This window comes from Nelusetta ayraudi, unplaced genomic scaffold, assembly GCF_046127955.1.
Source record: "Nelusetta ayraudi isolate G7.1 ecotype Tasmania unplaced genomic scaffold, CSIRO-AGI_Nayr_v1 ptg000014l, whole genome shotgun sequence".
Lineage (NCBI taxonomy): Eukaryota > Metazoa > Chordata > Actinopteri > Tetraodontiformes > Monacanthidae > Nelusetta > Nelusetta ayraudi.
The window spans coordinates 638,870-665,421 of NW_027466064.1; the positions used below are offsets into that span (position 1 = coordinate 638,870).

The following is a 26,552-nucleotide window of genomic DNA, read 5'->3' on the forward strand; positions in this document are numbered from 1 at the left end:
CAGACCCCAACACACTGCTGCTACTGGTTTCCATGCTGCTACTGGTTTCCATGCTTCCACTGGTTTCCATGCTTCTACTGGTTTCCACTGGTTTCCATGCTTCTACTGGTTTCCACTGGCTTCCATGCTTCTACTGGTCCTCACTGGGCCTTCTGGGGGACGACTGGAGGGAGACGATGCTAACAACGTCTGAACATTTGACGGGTGTGGTCTTCTGTGTCCGCGCTCCCTAAATTTAGCCCTTATCAGCTGCGTGACCCACCAGTAGGGCGGCGTGTCAAAACCAGCGACAGCTTGGAGACCACGGAGGAACCAGGAACCACGCTGGCCGTCCTCAACTCACCCTCAGCACGTCAGCCTGTCATACCCCAGGCCACAGGGCGGAAGTCAGAGGAGGGGTCTGCTGGAGGAGAGGCCGGGAGGAGGTGGGGGGGGGGGGGAGATGAGGAGGTGGTGGCAGAGGAAGAGAAGCAGCAAAGAAAAATGAAGCGCAGCAAGGAGACGATGCTAACGTTCCTCCTGTTCCTGGTCTTGAAAGGTCAGTCCCTCCTCCCAACCACTGTTGTGTTCTCCCACACCTCCTCCTCCCAGTCCTGACGGAGCTCCCACCTCAACTCCTCAGGGGTCCTCTGTGAAGACCCGTTCGATGTCTGCTCCACCTGCCACACCGACGCCACCTGTGACCAGAAGGCAGGAGGCTCGGAGAAGGAGTGCAACTGCAAGTTCGGCTTTGTTGGAAACGGAAGATCCTTCTGCCAAGGTGATGGTCCTCAAAGTGACCCTTGTGTTGAATGAGCTTCCGCTTCAGGGAGCGTTCCCCAGGGCTGGTCTGGTGATCCTCTCCTGGCAGAGCAGCTCTGATGCAGCTAGCGCTAATGCAGCTAGCGCTGATGCAGCTAGCGCTAATGCAGCGAGCTAACAGCAAACCTTGGGTGTGGACACCATCATCCAGACTTTTCTCAATTAGCCTTCAACATGACATCGCTCTGGTTACGTGATGATGATGATGATGATGATGATGATGATGATGATGATGATGGTGATGGTGATGATGATCAAATCTAACCCTAACCCTTCAGATAAAGATGAGTGTCAGCTCGGAGCTAAAATCTGTGGGCCACACACTGCCTGTCACAACACCTATGGCAGCTACTACTGCACCTGTTCAGCAGGTTACAGCCCTTCCAACGACATGGACGTCTTCATCCCCAATGACGGAACTAGCTGCCAAGGTCAGTGCATGCTTCACTTACATAACGGGAGATGCAGTTAAGGTGAGAAAGGTGTTCATAGTATCATAGATCAAACGTCAACAGCTAAAATACTAATATTGATGAAAAAACTGTTGCATTAGGAATATATAGGAAAACACATTGGAGCTTGGAGGTGTTTTAACGCTACATGCTAACTCACTGCTAACTCTTCAGATGTCGACGAGTGCAGCACGGATGCTCCGTGTGGAGGCGGAGCTCAGTGCAGGAACCTCCGAGGTTCGTTTGACTGCAGCTGCATGCTGGGTTACCGAGTCCATGGCGGGGTGGAGCCCTTCCATCCTACCACTGACGGAGCTTCCTGCAGAGGTAAAAACCAGCAGGTTAACGTTCACAGCAGCAATATTAACGCTAAACCACATGCTAACGTTCACCAAGTGATTGCATGGGTGGTTAATGGACTTCGGACCAAGTCTTAGTCCCACTGGATGGCGGTAGTTTGACGTGATTGACGTAAACTGTACCTCTATGCAGATGATGCCAGTTAGTTCATGACCTTTCTTTGGCCCTCTCACTCCACCTAGTGGTCGACTGTGGACCTCCAGGGCCAGTGAACCTTGCAGTGCTGCTGTCAGTCGCAGAAACATCGTACGGAGGCGTGGCCACATTTGCATGTGACAAAGGCTTTGTGCAAAAAGAAGGTGACAGCAGCTCAGTGTGTGGCGCCGATGGACTGTGGACTCCACCCACCATGGTCTGTGAAGGTAACAGCTGTTAGCATAATAGCATAGAAACACCAACCCACTGGCAGGACTCAGGCCGTCAGTGGGCTGAGCTCCATAGGTTGGAACTCACAGATATGATGTGAAATCTGCCACTAATCAGAGTGCTGTATTTAATGGATGGTGCTAACAAGAGGAATCCGTGGAGAGACTTCCACAGAGGTGTTTTAACGCTACATGCTAACTCACTGCTAACTCTTCAGATGTCGACGAGTGCAGCATGGCTAGTCCGTGTGGAGGCGGAGCTCAGTGCAGGAACCTCCAAGGTTCGTTTGACTGCAGCTGCATGCTGGGTTACCGAGTCCACGGCGGGGTGGAGCCTTTCCACCCTACCACTGACGGAGTTTCCTGCAGAGGTAAAAACCAGCAGGTTAACGTTTACAGCAGCAATATTAATGCTAGACCACATGCTAACGTTCACCAAGTGATTGCATGGGTGATTAATGGACTTCGGACCAAGCCTTAGTCCCACTGGATGGTGGTAGTTTAATCTGGTTGCCATGAACTGTCACTCTATGCAGACGACCTGTCCCTCTATACAGACCTTTCTTTGGCCCTCTCACCCCTCCTAGTGGTCGACTGTGGGCGTCCAGGGCCAGTGAACCTTGCAGTGCTGCTGTCAGTCACAGAAACATTGTACGGAGGCGTGGCCACATTTGCATGTGACAAAGGCTTTGTGCAAAGAGAAGGTGACAGCAGCTCAGTGTGTGGCGCCGACGGACTGTGGACTCCACCCACCATGGTTTGTGAAGGTAACCAGATGTTAGCATCATAGCGTAGCAACACACTTACTCTGCCACTCAGTTGCAGTGTGCAATGAATGCTGACTAGGTAAGAACACACAATCACACAACCTCAAACCAGGGCTTCTGTTGTTGCTGGTACAACATTTCCGGAACAGCCATGGAGGTCTCAGTGTGTCCCAGTATCAGGTGCTCTGATTGGTCCGACAGAGGTCCTGAAACACTGAAGGCTTTTGTCTCTCAGAGGTGGATTGTGGTCCACCACCTGAGGTTCCTCACGCCCGGGTGGTGTGGAGCTCCCTGGGCGGCACTGAGGTGCGTTATGGCTGTAACCATGGATACCGTAACGTGGGCAGGACCAATGGGTCAGTGTGCGGCGCCGATGGACGGTGGGAGGAGCCAGAGCTGCTCTGCCAAGGTACCATGTCCATTCACACCTTTTACCTGTCCTGCTGGGGGTCAGGTCCTTCCTGGTCCTTGGTCCTGGAAGCACCAGGTGACCTCCTGGTGCTTCCAGGACCAGGAGGTCACCTGGTTCTGGAACCACCAGGTGACCTCCTGGTCCTTGGTCCTGGTCCTGGAAGCACCAGGTGACCTCCTGGTGCTTGGTGCCGCTACAGAGACTTCCTGTGGGCTTCCTCCGGTCCTGGAAGCCACAAGGAGGCTGTGGGACGGTCGCTCCAGCCCTGGCAGCGCTGCCTTCTACTCGTGCCAGGAGGGTTTTTCTGAGGCCGGAGGTCAGAACCAATCAGTGTGTGGCGAGGACGCTCAGTGGTCCGGTCCCTCGCTGTCATGTCGAGGTAATTCAACAAAATAAAATCTAAAGGACTCACTTTACTGTGAAGAGTTTCCAGTGTCCAAACTCTGCGGTGTATGGTTTCCTGTGCCAGAGAAGTCCTGTGGGGACCCTCCAACACCACCCCACGCTGGGCGGGTGTGGACCGGAACCTCCACCCCTGGGACCACCGTCTCTTATTACTGTAAGGAGGGCTTTTATTCCAGCGGAGGACACCATGGGTCGGTGTGCACGGCTGAGGGTCTGTGGACCGACGTCAGCATCACCTGCCGAGGTACCACTGTCCCCGCCCACCTGTCTGTCTTTCCCCGCCCACCTGTCTGTCTGTCCCTGCCCACCCGTCTGTCTTTCCCCACCCACCTGTCTGTCTGTCTGTCCCCGCCCACCTGTCTGTCTTTCCACGCCCACCTGTCCGACCTCCTGGTTTTCCCCGCCCACCTGTCGGTCTTTCCCTGCCCACCTGTCCGACCTCCTGTCTTTCCCCGCCCACCTGTCTATCTGTCCCCGCCCACCTGTCTGTGTGTCCCCCACCTGTGTGCCTGTCCCCGCCCACCTGAAGACTTCTTGCTCCTCCCTGCAGCAGCTGGCTGCGGCGTGCCTCCGCCCCTCCCCCATGCTGTCCCGCTGTGGGACGGGGATTCGACCGTCGGCTCTCGGGTGGTGTATCGGTGTGCACGTGGCTACCGCAGTGCTGCTAACGCGTCCGTCTGTACGGCCGGAGGGAAATGGGACGTGGCCTCGGTGCTCTGTGAAGGTGTTGTACCACAGTTTGGCCTGAGGGTGGCAGCAGAGTTTCACCAGTCAGCCGTGTAACGCTCATGTTTTTGATTGTAGAAATCAGCTGTGGCGAGCCAATTGCTATCGCTAATGCTAACATGATATGGGATGGCACGGCGCTGGCGGGCAGCCAGGTGTCTTACCTGTGCCGGGAAGGATTCGGCGCTCGGAGCCGAGGAAGCTCGTCCGTCTGTCGAGGGGACGGACGCTGGGACGGCGTTGATCTCCGCTGTGAAGGTGCAACGGGCTGATACTGAAAATCTGCTAGCTAGAGGCTAGTTTGCTGGATGCTAAACTGAGCTTAGCATAGAAAATGAACTTATGAAACAGCCAGCAGCCTAATTTTGATTCAACATTTTACCCAGCAGCACAAAAACATGTGTTGTCTTAAGACCCGATTAATTACCACAGTAGCAGTGGCAGTAGTGGCCAGTTCAAGTACTGCATGTCAACATTCCACCGAGGTGGGACTATGCTAACCTCTGGTTTGTGTGCAGAGGTCACCTGCGGCCACCCGCCATCCTGCCCTCACACCAGGCTGCAGTGGGACACTAGCAGTGGGTTGGGCTCTGTGGCACTGTACGAGTGTGTGGGTGGATTCTACCAGCAGGGCGGAGCTAACGTGTCCACGTGTTTACAGTCAGGACTGTGGACCAACGTGTCTGTACAGTGCAAGGGTACGCTTGCCACACCCCCTCATTTTGTTTATCACACAAGTCTAGGAATGCAGTCTATTGTCCACTATGGGTACTGCGCCAATGTAAACCTGTGGGCTCGATGAGTGGCGTCAGGTAGCACTGACTGGGGGGGGGCAGCACCTGCAGAGGCGGGGGGAGGGGTCTCTGCCAACCCCCAGCCACGTCTGTCACATGATCACAACTGCTCAGCTTGAGAAACACAAGTCTTGTTTTTCCAGCTGAATGTGGCCCCGCCCCTCGTCCTGCCCACTCTGAGGTCGTGCGCCACAACAGCAGCGTGGCGGTCCACCGCTGCGTGCCAGGCTACGACCACCAGGGTGGGAGCAACACCTCGGTGTGCCAGGACTCGGGCCAATGGCAGGAGGCCACGCTCACCTGTGCAGGTGAGTGACAGGTTCCAGCAGGTTCCAGCAGATACCAGCAGGTTCCAGTAGGTACCTGCAGGTACCAGCAGGTACCAGCAGGTTCCAGCAGGTTCCAGCAGGTACCTGCAGGTTCCAGCAGGTTCCAGCAGGTACCTGCAGGTACCAGCAGGATGGTCGAGAGCTAGCAGATAAGGTTGACAATGTTTCATTGTGTCATTGTTGAGCAGAGGCGGCGCCCCCTATCAGCCAGTTGGAGGTGCAGCATGGCAGGTGTCTGCAGTGGAGAGCAGACAGGAAGCAGACGGAGCCTCGAGTCTACCAGGTTCCTGTCCCACAGTTGCCCCGCCCTCTCCCCCGCCCGTCCGTCCTCCTCTGATGGCTGTTGTCCTGCAGGTAGCGTACAGTGGCTCCAGGGACTTCCAGGCCTCCTTCCACCACCGGGGACGGGAGTCCGTGAGCTCCAGGGAGGAACTGGTGGAGCTCTGCCTGGACCTGCAGCCACTGACCAACTACAGCGTCTCTGTGAGCGTGCTGTCGCCCCACTACACCTCCACCGTCAGCACCTGCACCCCACTGACAGGTGGACACACACTCTCTCACACACACACACACACACTCTCTCTCACACACACACACACACACACACACACACACACACACACACACACACACACACACACACACACCTCCAACTCACATGACTTGCGTTCTTCCGCAGCTCCGCCCACTCCTCACGTCTCCTACGCAGAGGTCGACTCCCTCCTGCCCACACTGAGGCTCCGCAGGTCAGCCGACACCCTGGAGCGCATCAGGTACCAACAGCCAGCAGGGGGCGCCTGGGGTGAGACAGAGTTTGGAAAGGAGCGGCGCCGCTGATGCTAACTAGCGGTTACCTGCCTGCTCCAGTGTGTACCAGGTGTTTGTGCTTCCTGTCGTGGGCACCGTGCTCTTCCACTGCTCCCGCCCGCCGCCGCTGCAGCACCTGGCCGCCCAGTTGGACCTGCGGCGGGTCGGGACGGAGGTCAACTTCACGGTGGGGGACGGCCGCTACTACGGGGGGGCGTTCAACGCCCCACTGGAGACGGGCAGGAGTTACTATGTGGTGCTGCGGGCCGTCCGCCGCTGGAGGGCTGTGAGTTGGCGCAGCGCCGCCCAGTCGCGACGTGTTGGTCCCGAATTGGTTCCGACACAGCGTTCTCTCTCGCCCCCTGCAGGAGTCCAAGAGTTCCTGCGTCCTCTGGGCCAAAGTTCTAGGTAAGAAGCGACTCTGAGCTCCGCCCTTCTGTCTTTGCGTCACACTGGAACTGAATTGAAACGCGGTAATGATTAAAGTGATGCTTAAACAACAGGAAGCGTCCTCAGAAACATGACGTTTTAGTTTGTCCCATATCAAAGGAAGCAGGGGCGGGGCTTCAGGGCTGTTACTGTAGTCAGCCACCGTGTGGCGCCCTACAGAAGGTGATACTACACTGGCAGTGTGGCAGTGCAGTGATATTTCCCCAGTGGACCATCATGCCTTCATGCTAGCTAGCAAGCTACCCACTCCATTGGAATTGAATGGGCAGCCGTGTTGGATTAGTAATAAAACTTTATTTGTACAGCGCTAAATCACAAGCGTCTCAAAGCGCTTTGTACAGTCAGAGAGAAGCAACCGGGCCCCAGGAGGAAGCAGGCAGGAGATTCTGGTGCTGGTGGTGGTGGTCTGGTTTGTTTGACCCACAGAGCCGGCAGCTCACTGCTTCCTGTTGCAGGTCCGTTCTTTGCCCTCACGGTGGCGTCGCTTGGGGCCGCCGCGTCCGTGGCGCTGCTGCTGCTGCTCAGCACGGCGGGATACGGCCTCACCAGGTACAAGCGGCCTCGCGGCTCCGGCGCCTCCGCGTGACATCACTCCTGTGTTCCTGATGTCCTCCTGTGTTTTCTTCTCAAGGTGTTTGAAGAGGAAGTGACTCGCTGCTGATCCACTGCTCTTTGCCAGTTTCTTCCAATAAAAACTTTTGCCAGAAGCTCGTGGACGTGTTGTGATCAGCCAGTCCAAGACGGTTCGGAATTGTGTGGAACGCTTGTGGTAGTTTGGTGTGTGTGTGTGTGTGTGTGTTGGGGTGGAAGGAGAAGGAAACAGTGCACCAGGAAGTTAACTACAGCGACTAGCGACACAGTTCGTTACTGAAGTGAATCATTCTCTGAAACGACTTGATCGTTTCTCAGATTACTCAACTAAACACTGCAATTTGAGAGATTTGTTTTGAACGTCTCCACCTGTCATGGTGTGTTGGACGCTGAAGACAACGACACTCCTGATGGTAACTGTGTAGGGTCCAGTGCAGGGGTCGGACCAGTACAGTAAAACCGCAGGGACTCGTTCACTGAACTAGACTCCCTACAGTGAGTGAACTATCATCACTAAACAAACGAACGTCAGTGAATAAACTGCAATTATCAAAGGAAAAATACTGCTGAACTCAGGTCAGGAAGGAAACAGCGTAAACATGTCAGAATTGCCCATATTAAGCAGTAAATAAAATTATTTTAAAAATAATAATATTATATTAATATTTTTTAACCGAATTCAGAATGTTTGTGAAATGAACAGCACTTCCGGGTGATGGTCCGTTATCTCCGGGTGGGGACCGTTGGGGGAAGCGAACGGTTCGCTGAAGGAAACTTTTGAACGAATCGTCTGAATGCACCGATTCAGTACAGCGGAAAAGAGTCGCCGGTCCCGACAGCAGGGGAGCCCCGAGCACAAGCTGCCCCTCCCGGCTTCCACCTCCGAACCTCTTCGTTCTGGTTCTCATCCGGAGCAGCGGCGACCCGGTGGTGAGCGAGCCGGGCTAGCTAGCTAGCTAGCCTGCTAGTAGCCTCAGGTAAGCACTGTTGTCAGTGATCGAGCACACACACACTGCTGTTTAGCTTTAGCCCGTTAGCAGGCCAGCGGCTTCTTCCTTCCGGTGCAGCTGCTCGCGAACAGCAACTCGTCACCGACTGTCGGAGCTGCCCACAGATTTGAGCCCAGTTGTGTTGCTTTGTGGGGACTGGTGGGTTCTGTATTGGTTCTACACGGTGCAGCGGGGCTCCGGTCCCACTGCAGCATGTTTACAGTCACACCGACTGCAAATCATTTTGGAGGAGGGGCAAAAAAAGAGGAACACACCAAAACAACCAACAGTCACGTGACTTGTCTGTTTGTCTTCCATGAGAGAGGTCCACGTGTTGATGATAAACAGTATCACCTTGGCTGGTGATATCAAACTAGCAGATCCATGGAGCAGTCTGGCCCAGTCTGGTCCAGTAGGGCCCAGGCTGGGGTTGTCTGAGGTCCACAGCGTTGTACTTTTGTCTCTGATTCTTTTCGACTGCTGCTGACCACCTGCTGGTTGATGTTTCCTCCACAGCGCCACTGCTCCTGCTGCTTCAGCTCCTCGTCATGGCCCAGAACCCGGTCATCCTTCAGTTCCGCTTCGCCACCTTCGGTGACTCCATGCTGCAGAAGATGGACCACCTGCGTCACCAGAGGCGCTTCTGCGACGTCACGGTGCGCATCAACCACCTGGAGGTCCCCGGCCACAAGGTGGTGCTGGCTGCAGGCTCCTCCTTCCTCCGGGACCAGTTCATCCTCCAGCAGGACTCCAGGGAGGTGCAGATCTCCATGATGCAGGAGGCGGAGGTGGGCCGCCAGCTGCTGCTCTCCTGCTACACGGGCCAGCTGGAGTTCCCGGAGCTGGAGCTGGTCCACTACCTGACCGTAGCCAGCTTCCTGCAGATGGGCCACATCGTGGAGCAGTGCACGCAGGCCCTCAGCAAGTTCATCAAGCCCAAGCCTTCCCGGCAGCTGGAGGCGGACCTGACGAGGGACAAGAGGGAGGAGGAGCCGGTGGAGATCCGCTCCCTGCACCAGGACCAGGAGGGGGCGCCGGTGGAGCCGCACCATCATCACGAGGACGAGGACGACGACGAGGACGACGTCATCATCCAGCCCAGGTCGCCTCCGCAGGCCCTCAGCAGCCCCAGGTCCCGGCTGGCGGGCGGTGACATCACCATCGTGAAGGTGGAGTCGGTGTCTGAGGCAGGAAGCTCCGTCGGCCCCGCCTTCTCCTCCGCCCCCCTGCGCTCGCCCGAGCCGCAGCACTCCCTCATCAACTCCACCGTGGACAGTCGGGGCGTGGAGGGGGCGGGGCCACCTGGCACCGCGGGCTTCCCGCTCAGCCCGCCCCCCTCGGACAAGCACGGCGGGCACCAGAGGAACTACGACAAACCCCCCCAGTGGTACCACCAGTGCCCCAAGTGCTCGCGGGTCTTCCGGCAGCTGGAGAACTACGCCAACCACCTGAAGATGCACAAGCTCTTCATGTGTCTGCTGTGCGGCAAGACCTTCACGCAGAAGGGCAACCTGCACCGCCACATGCGCGTGCACGCCGGCATCAAGCCCTTCCAGTGCAAGATCTGCGGCAAGACCTTCACCCAGAAGTGCTCGCTGCTGGACCACCTCAACCTGCACAGCGGCGACAAGCCGCACCGCTGCAACTACTGCGACATGGTGTTCGCCCACAAGCCCGTCCTGCGCAAACACCTCAAGCAGATCCACGGCAAGAACAGCCTGGACAACGCCAACGAGGGCAGCCTGCATGACAGCGGCCTGGACCTGGACTTCAGCCACATGTGAGCTCCTGCTGGACCTCCTGCAGGACCTCCTCCTGCTGCTCCTCCTGCAGGACCTCCTGCTGCTCCTCCTGCTGCTCCTCCTGCTGGACATCCTGCTGGACCTCCTGCTGGACCTCCTCCTGCTGCTCCTCCTGCAGGACCTCCTGCTGGACCTCCTGCAGGACCTCCTGCAGCAGCGCCTGCGTGAAAACATGCACTGGAACTGGATGCACTGTCGTCTGCTAGGAACCGACTGGATCTCACATGTACACCGTGTATCTGTGTGTGTAAATGCATACATGCACACACAGTGTTTCCCACAGGGTTCTGGGAGACCATGGTGGGCGGGGCTTCTGACCCTCTAAGGCAGCGCAGGGCAAACTCCCGGTCCAACGTTGAGATTCATTGAAACAGAATCCTGCAGATCAGCACTGAATATGGAACAAGCAAAGCTCAACACCATACAATAAATAACTTCATATTGCACACATGCAAAATAAAATCAAATTAAAAAACAAATTAAAAAACACAATCTACAGAATAAACGGAATGTAAATAGAAGTCTTCTTCTGATTTGGATTTCAACAGTGAGCTTTTTCACAGGCTAATAACAAATTCAATATAAAACCAGAATAAACCTGTTGGGTCATGATGATGATGTTCTTCAGTGAATGTCCTGTGCTGGGTGAGCAGAGAACTCTGGGATTTGTAGTTACAGGTGCCGTGCCGTGCCGTGCTGGTGGACCAGCAGCCCTCGTGGTGGCTTTTGCATTGCCTCGCGAAATACAAATAGAATCGCACTGTTGGCCAGATTTGGCCCGCGGGCCAGAGTTTGCCACCAGAGTCTCATCCAGGTCGGGGAAACATTGTACATATGTTCTACATAGGCATTAATATAGAGGTGGTGTGCTGGAGACAGAGTTTCACACGTGAACATTTCAGCAGGGTCAGCAGATGTACTGGGACATTCCCTGCAGCGGTCACCACGAGCCGGCGACCAGCGGGAACACAGCGTGAGACCAACAACAGGAAGTGACTGTTTGAAGAACATCCTGCTGCAGGGACGAGAGGGTCGGTGGGCCACAGTGAAACCGTGGCAACATGCTGCTTGTGACTCATCCTGGTGCTCCCACAGACTAATAAAGTGTTGTAGACGTGTGTGGTGTGAACACAGCGGTGCTCAGGCTGTTTCTTCCTGGGGGGCAGGTGGACTTCCTGCGCCCCTGGAGCCCTGCAGCCAATCAGCAGCCAGCCAGCCAGCCAGCCAGTAAAACACATTCACTCACTTCGCTTTCACATCCGCACCGCGTGGGGGCAGCATCGCGTCACGGCGCCACCTCAGCCAGCGAGCTCGAGCGGCGGAAGGAAGTGCGGGCGGCGGAGGCCCGGAGCGAGCCGAGCCGAGCGAGTCTCCCCGCTGCTGCCGCCGCCACCGCACCGAAGACGGCCTCCGTTCTCCGTCTGCTGCTCCTCCTCTACGACTTCTCTCGCTCCCTCTCCCTCCCTCCCTCTCTCTCACAGAGGGCCGTCGGTCAGCTGACGTGTCGTAGCGCGAGCTGCCCGGAAGAGCCGCCGCTGGTCCACTTCCGTCTTCCTCGGCACCGATGAGGAGACGGAGCGCCGCCGCTCGGACTGCTGCCGGGAGCGGACAGCTGCTGAGGTCTTAGCCGGCAGTTCGGACCCACCGACGGCGGCATGGCGGGTGAGTGTGGCTCCTCGCGGCGGTCCCGACGGAAGCTCAGTGTGTTCAGTCTGTCCGTCTGTCCGCCCCCTCTTCCCCCAGACAGCGCCGCCGTGCTGCTGGACGTCCCTCCGATCCGCCAGTCGTACCACTGGGACTGCGGCCTGGCCTGCTCCAGGATGGTCCTCAGGTGGGTCCTCGGCCGGCTGGAGCTCTGCCCCCTCCACCCGGCCACAGCTGCTCTTCATTTAGAGTTGACAAGCGTCCCTTGAAATACACGGTGGTGTATGTGTGTGGATACGGGACGAGGTTTGTCCCCGGATGTCCCAGTTGTGTTGAACGTCGTCACTTCACTTTCGATGAAAACTCGCGTTTGTTTCCGTAGCGTTCCGTTGCGTTCAAAACCGTCATCTACGTAGCTGCACGCGACGCCATTGCGCAACCCATTCACAACAACATCAGCAGCAGCAGCGTGCTGGTTGCGTAGAGGAGGCTGTGAATCAGGGCGGCTGCTTCTCTTCAGCTTCCTGGGTAAAAGCCTCCGCCCTGCACTTTGTTGACTGTTGTTGGGTTAAAATATGTTCAACTAAAAGATTCCAATACGATGTAAACATTGAGCTGAAGTCTGTTGGGAGCAAAGCCGCTCAAAGCATTTCAACCAAACTTTATTAAAAGCCCCATTTTAAAGTTGTGATGGACCACTACTGGCCTGTGGAGGACATGACCCCGAGCACTGCGGGACGGAGGCTGTCCTCACCCTCCACCCTCCACCCGCAGGTACCTCCATCCCGTCAGCGACGAGGACTTCCAGGCGGCCTGCTGGGAGCTGAAGCTGACGGAGAGCGTGTGGACCATCGACCTGGCCTACCTCCTGCACCACCTGGGGGTGGGCCACTGCTTCTGCACCCAGACCCTGGGCGTGGACAAAGGCTTCAGGAACCAGGTGGGCCCTTAGCCGTTAGCCGTTAGCGACGTGAGGAGTGCAGAGCAGGGATGTGAAGTCTGTGGCTGCTGTCCAGTCCTTCTACAGGAAGCGCTTCGACACGGAGGAGGACCGGGTCAACGACCTCTTCCTGAAGGCCGACGGGAAAGGAGTGACGGTGAAGAAGCGGTGAGTGTCTCCAAGCGGCCCGGCCGGGCCCGGCGCCCCCTGCTGACCCGTCCGCATGTCTCCGCCCCCTCCCCCTCCCCTCCCGCCCCCAGCTCGGTGACGGTGCAGGAGATCGTGGCCCACCTGGAGGACGGCCACGTGGCCATCGTGCTGATCAACGCCGTGGTGCTGAGCTGTGAGCTCTGCGCGGCGCCGGTCAAGTACTGCTGCTTCCTGCCGGCCGGCCAGAAGTGCTTCTGCAGGAAGCCCGAGTACCAGGGACACTTCGTGGTGGTGTGCGGCTTCAACCGCACCACCGGCTGCATCCTCTACAACAACCCCGCCTACTCTGACCGTCAGTACTCACACACACTCACACACACACACACACAGCCTTCATCAATCAGTCAGCTTTTATTTGTACGCCGCTAAATCACAGCAGCCCGAGAGCAGCAAGGGGCAACAGTGGGCAGCAAAAACTCCCCTGTGGGAAGAGAGCCTTGCAGGGGGCGCTCATCTGCTTTGCAGAAGCAGAGATGCACAGAGACAGAAGTAGAAGTCAGAGTGAGTTCACATATAGAATACTGTGTGTGTGTGTGTGTGTGTGTGTGTGTGTGTGTGTGTGTGTGTGTGTGTGTGTGTGTGTGTGTGTGTCAGGAGTGTGCTGCACCAGCTTCAGTAACTTCGAGGAGGCTCGCCGCAGCTACGGGACGGACGAGGACATCCTGTTTGTCTTTAAGGACAGCTGATCGGCGCCCCCTGCTGGCAGTGGGATCAGAACTTCTGGCTCGATGCTCCGAGAGACCTTTCTGCCCTGCGTGCGTTGGATGTGTACAAACTCTTTATCTGACCACCGCAGCCGATCTGCGGTTGAACTGGGTCAGAGGGACCGACGCAGGGGAGGCGCCGCCGCCAGGTCAGCTGACCTCTGACCTCCCAGGAGTCTCAGGAAGCAGCAGCAGGACCAATCACAAGAGACGAAGCTGCGGAACAAACTGCTGGAGGTCTCATTTTAATCAACACACACACACACACACACACACACACACACACACACACACACACACACACACACACACACACACACACACACACACACACACACACACACACACACACACACACACACACACACACACACTAATTCTCTGATTGAAGGAAGTCAAACATTTTAAAGTAGAAACTTTATTTTTTATGGACACGAAACTGCGTTTATCATCTCGTGATTAAAGAATCTGAGCAAGCAAACTTGAGAGCCTTTTTTTGTTTGAGCCGAGCGTCTGGAGCTGCAGACCAGGTGACTGGAGGTCTCTGGTCCTCCTGTCACCTGGTCTGCACCTCCAGACCAGGTGACAGGCGGACCAGAGACCTCCTGCTGCCTCAGACTGGAGGTTTTGACCTCATGTATTCTCTCGGTGGCTGTCAGGAACGATCTGCGATCTGGACGCTGTGTAAAACCCGAGGGTTCCCTCTGCTTGTTGGACCTGCCGGTACCGACCAACTCAGAACTCCTTCACCACGTTGGGCCTGAAGTCGGGTCCGACGGCCCGGGCCAGCTCCTCGGCGTACTCGGCGTAGCGACCCGTCATCTGGAGCCAGTAAACACAGCAACAGTCACCTGGGAGCCAGAGATAGCCACGCCCCCAACTCTTCTGATTGGTCCCCGCAACATCTCTCTGATTTCCCATCGAGTCGCTGCTCGCACCACCAGCAGTCACAGAGGGGAAATGAACCCCCTAGTGGTTGCTTATATTACAGCATGTAGAAGGAACACCTGCTGACACCAACAAGGAAGCAACTGGGGGGCTTTTGCCCACTTTGTCATCGTGCCGAGGTGTCAACACTGCGAGTGGCTGGGAAGCAGAGACCGATGGAGGCTTGGAGCTCACAGGTAATGGATGAGATGTCCAGAATACAACTGCAGCACCTTCCAGTGCATCAACTGCAGCTCAAACTGCTTCACAGAGTGCAAGAGGAAAACAGAGCAATGACTGACAAAGCAGAAATGAAAAGTAAAAACTTCATTATAAGAACTTTGAAGACACTCTGGAGCTGAAGAGCAGCACTGACAGGAGGAGGTGGCTCTGGAGCTGAAGAGCAGCACTGACAGGAGGAGGCGGCTCTGGAGCTGAAGAGCAGCACTGACAGCACTGACAGGAGGAGGCGGCTCTGGAGCTGAAGAGCAGCACTGACAGCACTGACAGGAGGCCAGATGTCCACACGCTACAGAAGTGAAGCGTTGCCTCCAGTGCTTATAATCAATCAATCAATGACTGATGATCACTATGATTGATGGTGGCCAACGCCAGGTAGAAGTGAGAGACTTTGCAGCGACCAATCAAATGAGTTTGGATGAGTTAGGGGCGTGGTCATCCCCATTTCCTCCTGGGAGCAAGGGGGCGGCGGCTCACCTTGAAGCTCCACCTGTCGCTGACCTGGCGGTTGAGGTTGAGGTCCAGCTCCACCACCAGGAGGCCGTCCTGGGTCCTGGACAGACCCGGGGAGCGGCTACCGTCCGGCGCCGCCACGTAGCTGGAGCCGTAGAAGTGGCCAAAGTCGTGGTGAGCTGTGGGAGGGCGGAGACAGTCGCACTGGTGACTGGCTGGAGGCGGGTTTTGCAGTGTCGCGTGGACGCAGAGAGTTTGGTGACACTGAGACCCGGGCCAGTGAGACCCGGGCCCGAGACCACCGCTCACCTTTCCTGCCGTCGCCTGACGTGAACTCGCTCTGAAAGTGCTCCTGTGGGGAAAGGAGGGCCGGTCAGGTCAGGTCAGGCACCACCAGGGAGCGGTGCTGAGAAACTTACAGTGCCCACGCGGTTGATGGCGCACGTGAAGCAGTGGTTAGCAATGGCAGCGTTCCGGGCCTCGATCGCCCACATGGGCTCACTGTGGAGAGAGAGAGAAGAGGCGGCTGCTGTTGGCTGGAGTCTCTAAACTGCAATACGTAAAGCGGCCTCCAGAGGCCACTGAAGAGGCCTCACAGTCAGCTGATCGGAGGGAATTTTAGCATTGAAAAGCACTACAGAAGTAAACTGCATCATTATTATTAATATATTATTATCATTATCGTCCCTGGCTGGCACTCAGTGGTGCCACCTGGAGCTCCTAGGAGGTATTGCATGTGTGAGTGGTACCAGGAAGTGAGCAGTGATTGGTGCGTGAGTGCAGCTGGGTCAACTGCGACTTGCAGGGCCACAGCAGGTTGTCCAGTGTGCCAGAGGGGCCGGAGCAGCAGCAGATGCATGCAGTGTTTGGGTGAGCCACCTCACAGCAGGAAGAGATGCATCATGGGATGTGTAGAAAGCACTTTAATGTCAGAGTTGCAACCGAACCTGTGTGTGTCTGCAGCCCCACAGTACTGAGCTCGGCACTGAAAGCACTCTGCAAACACTGGGAAATGACTGGACTTGGAGCAGTCACCTGAGAGCTCCGACAGTGGCCGACGGGTTGAAGATGATCTCGGCGCCGTTGAGGCTGAACAGGAACCAGTTGAGCGGATGATGGCGGCCGTAGCAGATGTTGACGGCGATGCGACCGAACTGAGTCTGGAAGACGCTGTGGCCGCTGTTGCCCTCCATGTAGTAGGTGGACTGAGGGTGGGACACCTGGGTCAGTGAGGGGACACACACACACACACACACACACACACACACACACACACACACACACACACACACACACACACACACACACACACACACACACACACACACCTCGTTGAAGTCTCCGATGCGGGGGATGTGGTTCTTGCGGCTGCTCCCCAGCACGGCTCCAGAGTTGGAGACGACCACGGCGGTGTTCCACAGGGTTCCGTGCAGCTCGTCCCGCTCCAGGATGGGAGACACCACCACCATGTTGTACTTCTTGGCCAGCTGACGGACGGACAGACAGACAGAGGCTGAGTCTCAATCCAGGGTCTGCATCCTTGGAAGGAAGCGTCCTCCGTCTGAAGGAAGCGTCCTCCAAGGACCCGGCCCAGAAGGACCGACCCAAACCCCGCCTCCCCGGTAACCACAGGGGACGGTCTAGCCTTGGGTGTATTTCCTGGTTGCGTCACCGCCGTTCCCTCCTGCTGGCCAACCCCGGAAGTGACGTTTTCATAGCATCAAGCTAACCATTGGTTGGTTGGATGTTCAAATCAGTAAAGACCCTGCGTTAAAAACTGAAGATTTGATTTGGAATTTCAATACTTCAATTTATACGTGGTGTCTTTGCCAGTAGATGGCGCTAATTTCAGCCGACTTCCCAGGATGCTTTGCAGCAGCACACAAAGCATCCTGGGATACAGGAGGTGAAGGATAGTAGCGGTGCAGCCTTGGTGCTAACAGGAGGACGCATTCCCAGGATGCATTCGGAGCGTCCTAAGGACTTCTGGGAAGTGGGAGGAGCCTTCACGCGGTGCTATGACGCAACTTCCTTCCAAGGATGCAGAGCCTGAACTGAGACACAGCCAGACAGAGTCCTGGATTTGACAGGGTTCAAAGGTCACGGCGGGGCGTGTGTGGGCGGGGCCTGACCTCCTGGCAGAAGCGGGTGGTGACTCCGTCCTCGGCCGACTCGGCGAACTCGGTCCACGGCTCCTTCTCGCGGGTGCAGAAGGCGAAGGGCATGGCTGCAGACACACACAGGGATGAAGGGGGGGGAGGTCAGTTACCTGCTCAGGTGAAACCCAGTGGGCGTGGCCTGTGACATCACTCACTCCAGGTCTCCTGGAAGCAGACGATGTTGACGCCGCACATGGCAGCCACCTCCACCATCTCTGCGATGCGGCCGTGCAGGGCGGCCACCTGTGTGGGGAGAGCAGAGCGCCGCCTTCAGACCGCTAGCCCCGCCCACCAGGTGCGTGCTCAGTCAGTTTCTGGGCCACGGTGACGGGACAGTTTTGATATCTTATCCATCTTAAAAGTACTCAATACTGCAAACATCAAATATTAAATACTGCAAAAACAATAAAACCTCATCCCGTGAGATTTGATGAGCTTTACGTTGTTGTGTTTGTTTGTTTGCTTGTTGTCCAGGATGGTTGTTCTCCTTTCCTCTTTGATGGCTTGGAGAAAATATTCCGTCTCCTCCTCCGTCCAATCAAAATGCTCCATTGTCACCGGTCAGTCAGCGGGTCACGTGACGTGTCGGTGTGAACAAGGTGTTTTTTACCTGCTCGGCGACAGGGGCGTCAGTGGGCAGGACGATGTGGTTCTGGATGAGGCCCACCCGGACCTTCCTGGGAGGCCTCAGCTGCTCTGGAGCGGCGTCAAACCCGCAGCCTTTCAACTCAAAGTGGCGCTCGGCGGCGGCGGCCAGCGCGCACGGCGGCAGCTCCAGCTTCCTGCGACGGCAGTTTTCAAACATCAACGCCAACCTGGGCTTCACACTGTCTCAACTCCACCAATCAGCAGCCTGCAGGTCCTCTGGCTCCTCCCCCTTATCTGACAGAGGATTTTCACATCTACTTTCATAAGTGAGATTAAAATGGTCACAAAAAAACAACACATTTGACCCTAAAGACAGAAAATATGGACTGTACTGTTTGATTGAGTGCAGTATCTGTTGGTGCCAGTAGGTGGTGCTCTGACCACCACAGCAGCAGCGCGATTTTTATCGACTGAACGCACGAAGTTTAAAAAAAAAAAAAAAAAAATCATTTTAGTTTGGTTAACACACACACACACACGGGGTGAAGGTTGTGACCCGGCACAATCATTCACTGAATGCAGCCACGTGTCTCTCGTCTCGCGGGAACTCACGTGGGGTGGTTTTGTTTTGTTTTGTTTTGAGGGTTTATGCTGTGTGTTTCCTCTTTTATTTTGAAATCCGCTTTTTCTGCTCGTGTTTTCAGTTTTGCTTCTTGTCCTTAATCGGCTCCACCTGCTGGCAATGACCTGGTGAGTTCCTGCTTCTTCGCCCCGAACCTGGCCTGTGTTTCTACTCCTGCCTGTGTTCTGGATGAGAGAGGTCTGTTGGTTTAGAAGAGCGGTGGGCAACCTATGGCCCGGGGCCCATATGCAGCTAAACAACGCGGGGTTTCAAGAACACGTTTTGTTCTAACTTTGCTTTTGTTCAGTGGACATTAATCTGCTCCTGCTGCTCCTGCTGTCACATCTTAAAACCCATTGTGGCTGAAAACGTTTGGCCCACTTTGGTTCTAAGCCAAACCAAAACCCAGGATTTTGGTTGGCCAGTTAAGCTGCTGGCGGAGAGCAGCTTCTGAACTTCTGAACTCGCGTGCCTTTTGCTCGTCGCTCGTTTACAGTTTGGTTTCGAGAACTCACGCGGTTTCCTTGCCGAACAGGATCCTCCTGACGTGGCTCAGCTCGGCCTCGGGCAGGTGGGTCTCCAGACACTCCTCCAGGGACGGCAGCTCTCCAGCGGACATGTCTGCGGTGCGGTGCGGTGCGGTGCGGTAGTGCGTGCGGGGCTGCTCGGCTGTTCATAAACTCCGGGGTGACGCAACTCAGGAGGGGGGCGGGAAGGAAGGGAGGCGGGTCGGGACGACACCATCTGATTCCCTGGAACGGCAGTCTGGGGTTGGGGGGCGGGGTCACAGCAGGCGGACTTTGGGACAAAGTTGCTTTGGCGGTCCAGAGAGAAAAAGTCTTTGGTTTAATGAACAGACAGGAAAGTGTGTTTGTGGTGCCGGCGGGACCAGTTCAGACCGGTCAGCACCGTCCCTGCGCCCCACTGCACACTGTGTGTGTGTGTGTGTGTGTGTGTCTCTCTCTCTCTCTCTCTCACACACACACACACACACACACACACACACACACACACACACACACACAGAGGGATCGTCAGACTGTTGATTTTGATTTTTGTTCTTTATTGATCAGAAGCTCCCGGTCCAGAAGATGGAGCCTGGTGACGTCACTCCTTGTGTCTCCGGGTCCTGGGAGGTCGTCCTGCTCTGGCGTGACGCTCCCTCGCAGGATTGGTCAGTTTCTTCAGCAGCTCTGCAGCGACAGAAGGCGTCAGCAGGGGGCGGCAGAGAGCCGCGCTGCTACCGTGGCTGTATCGTCACAGCTGGATCCCAGACTGGCAGTATAGACAGCAATAGAAAGGTCTGGGGGTCAGGGGTCTTGGGTCAGGGGTCTGGGGTCAGGGGTCCGGGGTCTGGGGTCTTGGGTCTGGGGGTCAGGGGGTCTGGAGTCAGGGGTCAGAGGGTCAGGGGTCAGGGGTCTGGGCGCTACCTGTGAACTCAGGGTGGCTGGAGCATGCGCTGTCCACCAGAGGAACGTACTGCACTGCTGCTGCTGCTCCGTCTCCCCCTGTAGGAGACAAGAGGATTCACGGACCCTTTCACAATAAAAGCACAGCGCGTGTCCGACTGGAGACTCACGGTGGACCCTCAGCAGGACGTAGTGACGTCGCTCCACCAACACGCTGCCGGCTGGCTCCACGCTGTCCTGCTTCTCCTGCAGCTTCATCAGCCGCCCGCTGGTGTCCATCAGGTCCACGCTGTCTGGTGGTGGGGGGGGGGGGTCGTCGTGACAACAGAACGACCACACGGCGGCGCTGACCTCAAGAGTTCACCTACCTGTAATGTCCACACCGCCTCGCTGCTTCAGGTGGCGGATGAAGTTGATCAGCTGACAGTTGAGGTTGAACATCTCCACCCGACCTTCTGGAAGGACAGACGGCCTCACGGGCCGAGGGCAGGCAGTCAGAACCGGAGCAGCAGGAGCTTCTCCCAGCTCAGCTCCACATCTGGCGGTGCCGCTTCCAGCAGGACAAACCAGCGGTCGTCTCAAACTGGTCTCTGCTCCTCGGGTCACCTGATCCTTGTCCAGCTGTGATGATGTCATCATGCAGCAGAACCTCTGAGGAACGTCTCCAGAACCTGGTTGGACCAGCGGCGTTGCTCCAACGCACCAGTCAAATACAAGTGCACCACACACACACACACACACACACACACAAAAACAGGAAGACGAGAAACGCTTTTACCTCGGAGCAGAACACTGACAAACATCTTCAGCCGTCGATGGTCCAGTAACTCTGACACACACACACACACACACACACACAAATACACACACCCACACACAATGAAAGCAGGTTGCCATGGCGACGCCCCTAACAGCAGACTTTATTGTTGCTTTTACAGCGGAGACGTCATCAATTTGTGCAGGATAAACAGAAAGTGAGCCAACTGGACAGTAAGTGGGCAGACTGGAGGTTCTGGCCCGAGTGAACCGGTGACACTGGTCCAGGTGATGATGGTGACGTCAGCGACGTGTTCACAGCCGGTGGGGTTTTCTGTTGCCACAAGAGGGCAGCGGACGAAGAACTCGGCAAACAAACAGGGCGAGTCGTTCACCTCAGGTTGGGGCTTTACGCTAAGCTAAGCTAAGCTAAGAGTGGGAGGAGTCACTCGGGTTGTGATGTCACAGTTGTGGTCCTTCTGGCCTGAAGCTGCTGAGTGCAGACTGACCTCCCCCCAGTGACACCCAGCAGGTAGAGTCTGGCCCCGCCCCCCTCTGCTTCCTGTCTGAGGCCTGCCTGCAGCATGTGACCTAGGGGCCTCAGGAGAACATGGAGGTCTCTGTGGAGAAGTGCTGGAGGACCAGGGGCCACTATGACGCTCTCCACACCGAGTGTCCCTCAGCTCCCCAGAGACGTGCTGGGAAAACACCATGCTCCAAAGATAGAGGGTCACTGGAGGCACAGCGGCTCCCTCTGGAGATCTCAACTTCCTGCTGAGGAGCACCAGCTGCTCACTTCCTGGTGGGAGGAGTCTGTCCACACCGTCTCAGTCGCATGGCTTTGAAAAGTTTAGTGCAGGACACAGACGTTGCACCTCAGTCCAACTTACATAGAGCGCAAAGACATCTTCATCATCACCATCTTCATCATCATCTTCATCATCTTCATCATCACCATCATCACCATCTTCATCATCACCATCTTCAGCATCATCATCACCATCTTCAGCATCATCATCATCATCATCACCATCTTCATCATCATCATCATCATCACCATCTTCATCATCACAATCATCACCATCTTCAGCATCACCATCTTCATCATCATCATCACCACCATCTTCATCACAATCATCATCATCACCATCATCATCATCACCATCTTCATCACCATCATCATCATCACCACCATCATCATCACAATCATCATCACAATCATCATCATCATCACCACCATCTTCATCACAATCATCATCACCATCATCATCATCATCACCATCTTCATCACCATCATCATAACCACCATCATCATCATCATCACCACCATCATCATCATCATCATCATCATCACCATCATCTTCACCATCATCATCTTCATCACCATCATCTTCATCACCACCATCATCATCTTCCTGTGGGTGTGACATCATCACGAGGGCCGAATCCTACACCGCCAATGGGAGAATGTGACCACACCCCCTCCCTGACAGCCAGTCATAATTCAGTTTGGCGTTGGTTCCTGCAGGGGGCAGCAGAGAGCCAGAGCTCGTCAGGACGCCACCTGCTGCTCGTCCTCGAAGGCGTCGCACTCGGCCCGAGGCTTCCTGGGCGCGCGGCCGGAGGCCGGCCGCCGCCCCCCACAGGCGTCGCCGCCCCCCGCAGGCGAGGCGCGGCAGGTGTCGCAGCAGCCGCCGCCCCCCCCGCCGTGCTGGGCGACCAGCTCCCGGCTCAGGCTGCCGGTCTTCAGCCGCGCCGAGCCGCTGTGGGCGGAGCCGCCGGAGCGCTCGCCCTCCAGCGGCCGCCCGCGGCCCAGCAGGTGGCGCCGGACGATCTTCCTGAAGGTGTGGCGGAACTCCCGGATGCGGTAGGCGTAGATGAAGGGGTTGACCACGGAGTTGGCGTGCGACAGCAGGATGACGAAGTGCATCAGCGGCCCGCTGGGGGCGTAGCCGCCGAAGAGCGAGACGCAGTTGATGACGTGCAGCGGCAGCCAGCAGAGGGCGAACAGCCCCACGATGATGGCCAGCGAGGTGGCGGCGTGCAGCTCCTTCTGCAGCGTGGAGCGCGACTTCTCGCCGTGCGCCGCCGCCGCCGCCTTGCCGTCCGTCAGCTGCAGCTGGCGGCGGGCGGCCATGAAAATGCACAGGTAGATGGCCAACATGAGCAGCAGCGGCAGCAGCACGCAGCCCAGGAAGTTGAAGTAGACCATGTAGTCCATGGTCACCACCCTGACGAAGAAGCAGGGCTCCAGGCCCGGCGGGCAGGCGCCGCTGCTGTTGGCCGGCGCCGCCGGGTGCCAGCCCATCATGGGCGTGAGGCCGATGCTGATGGACAGCAACCAGCACACGGCGATGATGCCCTGAGCCCGTCGGCCCGTCACCAGGCTGTTGTACCTGCAGGGGGAGACAGAGAGCAGCAGCTCAGCAACGTGCTGCTGCTTCCTCTTCCTCTTCCTCCTCCTCCTCCTCCTCCTCCCCTTCCTCTTCCTCTTCCTCCTCCTCCCCTTCCTCTTCCTCTTCCTCCTCCTCCTCCTCCTCTTCCTCCTGCTCTTCCTCCTCCTCCTCCTCCACCTCCTCCACCACCTCATCTTCCTCCTCCTCCTCTTCCTCCTCCTCTTCATCCTCCACCTCCTCCTCCTCCTCCACCTCCTCATCTTCCTCCTCCTCCTCCTCTTCCTCCTCCTCCTCCACCTCCTCATCCTCCTCCACCTCTTCCTCCTCCTCTTCCTCCTCTTCCTACTCCACCTCCTCATCTTCCTCCTCCTCCTCCTCTTCCACCTCCTCCTCCTCCTCCTCTTCCTCCTCCTCCTCTCAGGAGCTTCTGGTAAACAAACTTGTGCGGCTCCTCGGAGGAAGAGGCTATTTTTGGCAGCGACGGAGCCTCAGTGTGGGAGAGCAGCTGAGACGCGAGGCTCCACCCCCCTCCACTCACATACTTGGGATGTCGGACGTGCCGGGGAAGCGGCACGTACCTCCAGCAGCTGCGCCTCCTCCCTCCCACCTGGTGGGCGGAGCGTGACTTAGGGTTGGGAGAGGGAGGAGCTCCAGGGAGAGCAGAGCATGGCGCTGACTGACCTCACCGACCCTCAGGAGGAAGGGGGAGGAGCTCCGGGGAGAAACCATCAGATCCCCTGAAAGCCTCAAAGCTTCATTTTCAGACTTTTCAAAAAGCTAAAAGAAATACATCGATGTCTTACGTTTCACTAATGGTCACAAAGATTTCCCGAAGATCCATCCGTCCATCTTCAATACCTGCTTGATGGTTCTGCTGGAGCCTCTGCCAGCTGTCAGTGGGTGAAGGCAGGGTGACACCCTGGTGACAGCAGACTTTAGTCAGGTCCAGGCAGAGACCATCAACCATGCACCCCCACAGTCAATTTAGAGTTTCCAATCCACCTCACATGCATGCTGTTGGACCTGGGAGGAAGCCGGAGAACCCGGAGAACCTGGAGAACCTGGAGAACCCGGAGAACCCGGAGAGAAGCCAGCAGACACTGGCAGAACATACTAAAGGTCCCAGGCCCGGAATGGAACCCAGGACCTGGAGCTGACCGCTGCACCACCGCTGTCTTGGAGGAGGAGGAGCCTGAACATCGACGGGTATTTCACAGCAGCGCATCGGACTCGCCGAGCTCACTGAGCTCACTGAGCAGAAAGGGGAGGAGCTCCAGAGAGAGAGAGAGAGTACTGACCTCAGCGGGATCCGGATGGCGATGTAGCGGTCGACGGCGATGGCCAGCAGGCTGAAGATGGAGCTCTGGGTCAGCACCAGCACGAAGCAGGCGATGAAGAGGCAGCCGTAGAACCTGGAGCAGAAGCCGGTGCTGATGACGATGGAGAAGGGGATGGCCAGCACGCCCACCGCGATGTCGGCCGCCGCCAGCGACACCACAAAGAAGTTGGTGATGGTCTGCAGGTTGGAGTTGACGAAGACGGCCCAGCAGACCAGAACGTTGCCCAGCACCGAGCAGGCGGCGATCAGCAGCTCCAGAACCACGTAGACCCAATCCACCTCCGTCATGGCGGCGACGCGGCGGGCGAGCGAGGGCGCCTCGCCCCAACCACCATCGCTGCTGCCGCGGCCAGCGCTCCGCAGGCCGTGGTGGCTCCGCCCACCCCTTCCTTCAGCAGCTCGTTCCCACGAGCGTCAGCAGCGGCCGACTCGTCACCGCGACGCTGTGCGGCTGCAGAGAGGAAGCACCCAGAGAGAGAGAGAGAGAGTGAGAGACAGGAAACAGAAAGTGGCTCTGTCGGCAGCCACTGAGGCTCCGCCCGCAGCGGTCGCACACTATAACCTGCTGGCCCACAAGACTGACACCCAAGCACCACAGTGGCTGCGTTTCCATGACAGCGTTTAGCAAAACAACCTGCAGGTGTTTCCATTGAATGGTGTGAAGACCATCAGCCATAGTTCTGGTCCGATCTGGGTTAGGGTTAGGGTTAGGGTTCTGGGTTGGGGTTACTTCATCCTCCTAGAGGAGGGTTAGGGTCCTGGGTTGGGGTTCTGGGTTCTGGGTTGGGGTTCTGGGTTCTGGGTTGTTTGCTGTCCAGAGGCTTCTTCTGTTTTCCTCTTTGAGGACTTGGAGACAATATTCCATCTCCTCCTCCGTCTAATCATAATGCAGCATGGTCACTAGCCAGTCAACTGGTCACGTGACCCCGTACGTCACGTCCACTGACACTGTGTCAGTGTGAACCAAGTGTTTCCATGACACTGGTGTGATGTTCCTCTCTGTGATCCGTGTGAGAGACCTCCTGCTGAGAGTCAGAACCTCTCAGCCACGCTGGAGCGGAGATTTGGCTTCCAGCACCAGCTTTATGGACATGTTCAGGTTTGGTGCAGTTCTAGGGGCGTTGGAAACACAGCTAGTTTCCTTGTGTTCCCCCCTGCGGCGCTGCAGGTCAGAAGCTCCTCCCCCTCCGCCGTGTGAGCAGAAAGGACAAACTTTGAGCCGACGACTGAGAAAAGTTCCATCACACTGTTATCATCACACACACACACACACACACACACACACACACACACACTCACACACACACACACACACACACACACACGCATGAGATATAGAGTCCAATCAGCAGAGTTGCATGAAGACGAGCTAATGCTAACTAGTGGAGCTAATGCGAGCTGACAGGGGGTGTGGTCAAGGTCAGGCGGTGGCGGCAACTCTTCAAGATGAGCTGCTGTCTAAATAAACTGTATATACTGAGAGTGTGTGTGTGTGTGTGTGTGTGTGTGTGTGTGTGTGTGTGTGTGTGTGTTACCGCTGCAGATGTTCTTCAGGCCAGATCTTCAGTGTCGCTGCAGTTTATCCACCCAGGATCTTCTGAAGCTGTCAGCCGACACAACGCAACAGCCTGGTGGCTCTTACACACACACACACACACACACAGACTCACCACAGACTGTCACCACAATCGCACAATCGCACAAGAAGCAGTTCCTCCTCACGTCTCTTCAGTAGCTCCATCGGCTCCTCCACCCTGCAGGACTCTGACCGTGGCCGACGCCGAGACCAGTGACAGTGTGTCACTGCACACACACACACACACACACACACACACACACACACACACACAGGCCCCTCCCTCAGGGCGGCGCAGTCACACAGGAAGAGCATAAAGTGGAAAACGCCATCGTAAAATAATCCAGCAGATTAGAGGCTTTATAAGGTGAAGCCAGCGCAGCCTCCCAGGACACGGACACACACACACACACACACACACACACACACACACACGACCCCATCAGTTTCTTCAAAATAAAAGTGAACTGTTGGAGCCAAAATATTTATTTTCTTTCCTTATTTCTGATTTATTTGCACTGTGGCTTAATGTGTTAATT

The 26,552-nt window shown here is 56.5% G+C and overlaps 6 protein-coding genes across 10 annotated transcripts; 3 read left to right on the top strand and 3 right to left on the bottom strand.

Moving 5' to 3' along the window:
* Positions 1–103: 103 nt before the first annotated feature.
* Positions 104–7,333, top strand: susd1 (sushi domain containing 1). 3 transcript variants are annotated; one of them, XM_076023064.1, is made up of 22 exons: positions 104–538; positions 623–760; positions 1,080–1,232; positions 1,428–1,580; positions 1,796–1,975; positions 2,197–2,349; positions 2,566–2,745; positions 2,981–3,232; positions 3,321–3,536; positions 3,627–3,848; positions 3,941–4,024; positions 4,092–4,286; positions 4,367–4,546; positions 4,807–4,986; positions 5,226–5,390; positions 5,600–5,694; positions 5,766–5,952; positions 6,091–6,184; positions 6,279–6,504; positions 6,587–6,626; positions 7,124–7,217; positions 7,300–7,333. In XM_076023064.1, exons 1-22 carry the CDS (start codon positions 484–486, stop codon positions 7,316–7,318), a joined length of 3,261 nt encoding a protein of 1,086 aa, XP_075879179.1. In that variant the 5' UTR covers positions 104–483; the 3' UTR covers positions 7,319–7,333. The 3 variants fall into 3 exon arrangements, with proteins under 3 accessions (XP_075879179.1, XP_075879180.1, XP_075879181.1); XM_076023065.1 differs by lacking the exons at positions 3,941–4,024; positions 7,300–7,333 and having other exon boundaries at positions 105–538; positions 3,627–3,806; positions 4,113–4,286; positions 7,124–7,293; XM_076023066.1 differs by lacking the exons at positions 3,941–4,024; positions 4,092–4,286; positions 4,367–4,546; positions 4,807–4,986; positions 7,300–7,333 and having other exon boundaries at positions 106–538; positions 3,627–3,806; positions 7,124–7,293.
* Positions 7,334–8,764: 1,431 nt separating this feature from the next.
* Positions 8,765–10,047, top strand: zbtb26 (zinc finger and BTB domain containing 26). Its single transcript, XM_076023069.1, has one exon. The coding sequence runs from the start codon at positions 8,797–8,799 to the stop codon at positions 10,030–10,032; it is 1,236 nt and encodes a 411-aa protein (XP_075879184.1). The 5' UTR covers positions 8,765–8,796; the 3' UTR covers positions 10,033–10,047.
* A 1,415-nt stretch (positions 10,048–11,462) lies between these two features.
* On the top strand, positions 11,463–14,029 carry gucd1 (guanylyl cyclase domain containing 1). Its single transcript, XM_076023075.1, has 6 exons — positions 11,463–11,712; positions 11,794–11,881; positions 12,469–12,634; positions 12,711–12,802; positions 12,895–13,136; positions 13,439–14,029. The coding sequence occupies exons 1-6, from the start codon at positions 11,706–11,708 to the stop codon at positions 13,528–13,530; spliced, it is 687 nt and encodes a 228-aa protein (XP_075879190.1). The 5' UTR covers positions 11,463–11,705; the 3' UTR covers positions 13,531–14,029.
* Positions 14,030–14,197: 168 nt separating this feature from the next.
* upb1 (ureidopropionase, beta) lies at positions 14,198–19,204 on the bottom strand. Its single transcript, XM_076023073.1, has 10 exons — positions 19,053–19,204; positions 17,938–18,109; positions 17,483–17,570; positions 17,301–17,395; positions 16,497–16,655; positions 16,204–16,373; positions 15,588–15,669; positions 15,478–15,520; positions 15,193–15,347; positions 14,198–14,370 (listed from the first exon to the last, which is right to left on the bottom strand). Exons 1-10 carry the CDS (start codon positions 19,154–19,156, stop codon positions 14,284–14,286), a joined length of 1,155 nt encoding a protein of 384 aa, XP_075879188.1. The 5' UTR covers positions 19,157–19,204; the 3' UTR covers positions 14,198–14,283.
* A 375-nt stretch (positions 19,205–19,579) lies between these two features.
* c8h22orf15 (chromosome 8 C22orf15 homolog) lies at positions 19,580–21,038 on the bottom strand. 2 transcript variants are annotated; one of them, XM_076023078.1, is made up of 5 exons: positions 20,725–21,038; positions 20,315–20,401; positions 20,117–20,239; positions 19,968–20,045; positions 19,580–19,730 (listed from the first exon to the last, which is right to left on the bottom strand). In XM_076023078.1, exons 1-5 carry the CDS (start codon positions 20,747–20,749, stop codon positions 19,645–19,647), a joined length of 399 nt encoding a protein of 132 aa, XP_075879193.1. In that variant the 5' UTR covers positions 20,750–21,038; the 3' UTR covers positions 19,580–19,644. The 2 variants fall into 2 exon arrangements, with proteins under 2 accessions (XP_075879193.1, XP_075879194.1); XM_076023079.1 differs by lacking the exon at positions 20,725–21,038 and adding an exon at positions 20,553–20,716.
* Positions 21,039–21,065: 27 nt separating this feature from the next.
* adora2aa (adenosine A2a receptor a) lies at positions 21,066–26,186 on the bottom strand. Of its 2 annotated transcripts, none has more exons than XM_076023071.1 (3): positions 26,108–26,186; positions 24,397–24,888; positions 21,066–23,098 (listed from the first exon to the last, which is right to left on the bottom strand). In XM_076023071.1, exons 2-3 carry the CDS (start codon positions 24,723–24,725, stop codon positions 22,255–22,257), a joined length of 1,173 nt encoding a protein of 390 aa, XP_075879186.1. In that variant the 5' UTR covers positions 24,726–24,888; positions 26,108–26,186; the 3' UTR covers positions 21,066–22,254. The 2 variants fall into 2 exon arrangements, with proteins under 2 accessions (XP_075879186.1, XP_075879185.1); XM_076023070.1 differs by lacking the exon at positions 26,108–26,186 and adding an exon at positions 25,973–26,101.
* Positions 26,187–26,552: the final 366 nt, after the last annotated feature.